At 39.4% G+C, this 3,921-nt stretch overlaps 1 protein-coding gene across 1 annotated transcript; it reads left to right on the top strand.

The window, feature by feature from the left end:
• The first annotated feature begins 2,170 nt into the window (after positions 1–2,170).
• LOC112083340 lies at positions 2,171–3,850 on the top strand. The gene is made up of 2 exons (XM_024150890.1): positions 2,171–2,522; positions 2,918–3,850. The coding sequence occupies exons 1-2, from the start codon at positions 2,222–2,224 to the stop codon at positions 2,923–2,925; spliced, it is 309 nt and encodes a 102-aa protein (XP_024006658.1). The 5' UTR covers positions 2,171–2,221; the 3' UTR covers positions 2,926–3,850.
• Positions 3,851–3,921: the final 71 nt, after the last annotated feature.

Raw genomic sequence — 3,921 nt, 5'->3', positions numbered from 1 at the left:
TTGGAGATTTGAGGAGTATCTAAAGGAATAACAAAACAAATAAATGATGCATCTCCTTCCTCATTTAGGTCTCTCTACCTCTTGTTTCTAGTGTCACAACGCCCCCTTGTCATTATCATGCCAATTTGGTTCAGAATATGACTTTTAGTAAAAAGAGTCCCAGTTTTCTGATTTTTATAGGAGATTTGAGGTGTGTATTTAAAGGAATAAGAATTCAAGTAAATGATGCATTTCTATCCACATTTAGGACTCTCTACCTCTTGTTTCTAGTGTCACAACGCCCCCTTGTCATTATCATGCCAATTTGGTTCAGAATATGACTTTTAGTAAAAAGAGTTCCAGTTTTCTGAATTTCATAGGAGATTTGAGGTGTATCTAAAGGAATAAGAACACAAGTAAATGATGCATATCCTTCCTCATTTAGGACTCTCTACCTCTTGTTTCTAGTCTCACAACGCCCCCTTGTCATTATCATGCCAATTTGGTTCAGAATATGACTTTTAGTAAAAAGAGTCCCAGTTTTCTGATTTTCATAGGAGATTTGAGGTGTATCTGAAGGAATAAGAAAACAAGTAAATGATGCATTTCCTTCCACATTTAGGACTCTCTACCTCTTGTTTCTAGTCTCACAACGCCCCCTTGTCATTATCATGCCAATTTGGTTCAGAATATGACTTTTAGTAAAAAGAGTTCCAGTTTTCTGATTTTCATAGGAGATTTGAGGTGTATCTAAAGGAATAAGAACACAAGTAAATGATGCATATCCTTCCTCATTTAGGACTCTCTACCTCTACCTCAAATGGGGAAGCATCTTGGAGGATCCTTGTAGGGAGCCTATTGATAAGATAACAGGCTGTGACTACTCTCTTATGAAAACCAGAAAACTTGGACTCTTTCTAGTAAAAGTCATATTCTGATCCCAATTCAGGAGGAGGCTGTGTTAATCAAGAGAGATCATTATCATTAAGGATTCAGCTGATCTTCTCAAGTATGTCCGTACAAGTCCGTACAAGACCATGCTTAGGGTTGCTTCTTCATCAAGTTATCTAGAAGCCTTTAGCTCCAAGTCTCTTCTTCTCCTTTGGCGTTCAAAGATAAAAGAGGGAAAGGAGCCTTATCCCTTTGTGACCGTTTGAAAAGCTACTTTTCCTTTTACTTTTGCTTTTTCCTTATTTGGACTATAGCTTAGGATTCTTAGAGCATATTCTTTATGCCTTTTACTTTATATAGCTGTATACACATGTAATGTCTTTTCTAAGAAAAGAGAAGTAATCTCTTTCTCACCATTCTCTCTATTCTCTCTTCATTCATCCGAGTTCATCACTAATCTCTCAACACAATCTCTTAATCTCGTAATCATCTCTTATCCGCTGCTAATCTATATATTCTCTCATGGTATCAGAGCCAGGTTGTTGAATCTGGTGGCTTATTTCTCTTGTTTTCTCTCTAATCTCATCTCCAAAACCGCTTGTTCTTCGTTCTAAACCCAGAAAACGTCCGTACAAACCCTGTTCTTGTGAAAGACTCAAACTTTCTCTTCTTTCTCTGTTAATCTGTGTTGCTACGGTTGCTATGGAGGGAAACAAAGCTCAGGCTCTACCGATTGTTCTCAAAGGAGCAGACAACTATCTGCTTTGGGCAAGAACAGCTAAGGCTGTGTTGTGTGGAAGGAAGCTATGGCATCATGTTGAAGATGCAAAGAGTGGCGAATCTAAAGAAGGAGGAAAGAAGCCGGCTGTGACTGATTCTGATGAGTGGTATCAGGAAGACCAGGCGGTTCTAGCTATTCTCCATGGTGCTTTGGATATCCCTGTGTTGGAATCTTACTCCTATTGTGAGAGTGCAAAGGAGCTGTGGGATACTTTGAAGAATGTGTTTGGAAACACATGTAATCTCACCAGAGTTTTTGAGGTTAAGAAGGCAATAAACAGCTTCCACCAAGGAGATCTGGACTTTAACACCTTCTTTGGTAGATTCAGATCTCTTTGGGCAGAGCTTGAGATGCTGAGGCCAGCCACTGTTGATGCTGAGACTCTGAATGAAAGAAGAGAGCAAGATAAAGGTCTTTGCTCTTCTCATGGTCTTGAACCCAACTTACAATGATCTGGTGAAGCACATGCTCAGATCCAAGACTCTACCAAGCTGGAGGAAAGTTTGCTCTCAGATCCAGAAGGAACAAGGCTCTTTGGGTCTCTTTGGTAACAAAGGAAGTGACTTGGTGATGGCTAACAAGAGTGAAGCTGTAGCGGCCAACAAGGGTTCTTATGGTGGTGAGGAGCGTGAAGTGTGGGTATGTGAGCACTGTAAAAAGAAGGGTCACTTGAAGAACAAGTGCTGGATTTTGTACCCACATCTCAAGCAAAGCCGCAAGGACCAGAGGAAGCCTAGGGCGAATGAAGCTCATGCTCATGAGGAGGCTGGCCTCTCAGACCGTGAAAAGGAAGGTGTTGCTATGAGGGCCTCAGCTGAATATGTGAAGAAATCAGATCTGGATGCTCTCATTAAGGCTCTTAAAGAGTCTGGTAAACCGATTAAAGCCTTTAGCTTTCATGCATTACATGATCATAACTTGACTAATCAAATCGCTAATACTGTTGTGCATGATCATTCTTTAGAAAATCACTCTGCTAATCATGCCTTAAAAAGTGATAAACCACTTATTGTTGACTCTGGAGCTAGCCATCATATGATTAGTGATGCTAAATTGATTAGTAACATGAAACCTGCATTAGGAAATGTGATTATTGCTAATGGTGAAAAGGTTAAGATAGAAGGCATTGGTGATCTTAAGCTATTTGATAAACAGTCTAAAGCATTTTACATGCCCTCATTCACATCTAATCTGTTGTCTATTAAGAAAGCAACTACTGATCTAAATTGTTATGCTATATTCAGTCCTAATGAGGTTTTCTTTCAGGATATTGAGTCAAGTAAGCTTCTCGGACAAGGAATAACAAAGGATGGTCTTTATGTTCTTGAAAATACTGAGCCATCCTCTTTATCTAATGCTTTTGTCTTTAGTTCTGCTGTTGAGAATAATGCTTTGTGGCATGCTAGATTGGGTCATCCCCATCATAGATCTTTGAACTTGATGTTGCCTAATGTTAAATTTGAAAACAATGCTTGTGAGGCTTGTATTTTAGGCAAACATTGTAGAACTGTCTTTCCTAAATCATCTACTATATATGAGAACTGTTTTGATTTAGTTCATTCTGATGTATGGACTTCTCCTTGCATGTCTAGAGAAAATCATAAATATTTTGTTACCTTTATTGATGAGAAGTCTAAATACACTTGGATAACTTTGTTGCCATCTAAAGATAGGGTGCTAGAGGCTTTTATGAACTTTCAAAAGTATGTAACTAACCATTATAATGCTAAGATCAAAGTGTTTAGATCAGATAATGGTGGAGAATACACAAGCCAAGCCTTTAGACAACACCTTATTCAGCATGGTATAGTGCACCAAACGAGCTGCCCTTACACTCCTCAGCAAAATGGAGTTGCTGAGAGGAAGAACAGGCATCTTATGGAGGTGGCCAGGTCCCTAATGTTTCATATGAACGTGCCCAAGAGATTTTGGGGAGATGCTGTAGTCACGGCCTGTTATCTGATCAATAGGCTTCCCACAAGAATCCTCCAAGATTCTTCCCCATTTGAGGTATTAAACCAATCCAAACCATCAATCGATTATCTAAAAGTATTTGGTTGTGTTTGTTTTGTCTTAGTACCAGGGGAACAAAGGAACAAACTAGAAGCAAGAAGTACAAAAGGGATGTTCATTGGCTATTCTATCAATCAGAAGGGCTACAAATGTTACATTCCTGAGACAAGGAGGGTGTTAGTATCAAGGGATGTGAAGTTCATTGAGAATCAAGGGTTCTATGAGGAAAGAAACTGGGGGAGCGGGTGACAACCGGT

The sequence above is a fragment of the Eutrema salsugineum genome, unplaced genomic scaffold (genome assembly GCF_000478725.1).
Source record: "Eutrema salsugineum unplaced genomic scaffold, Eutsalg1_0 scaffold_642, whole genome shotgun sequence".
NCBI lineage: Eukaryota > Viridiplantae > Streptophyta > Magnoliopsida > Brassicales > Brassicaceae > Eutrema > Eutrema salsugineum.
Note: the sequence above shows the minus strand (reverse complement) of the source record. Positions and strands in the feature narration are given on the sequence as shown.

Bases quoted from the DNA above. Each gene is read 5' to 3' on its own strand.
- LOC112083340 (XM_024150890.1), top strand. From the start codon at position 2,222: ATGGCTAACAAGAGTGAAGCTGTAGCGGCCAACAAGGGTTCTTATGGT.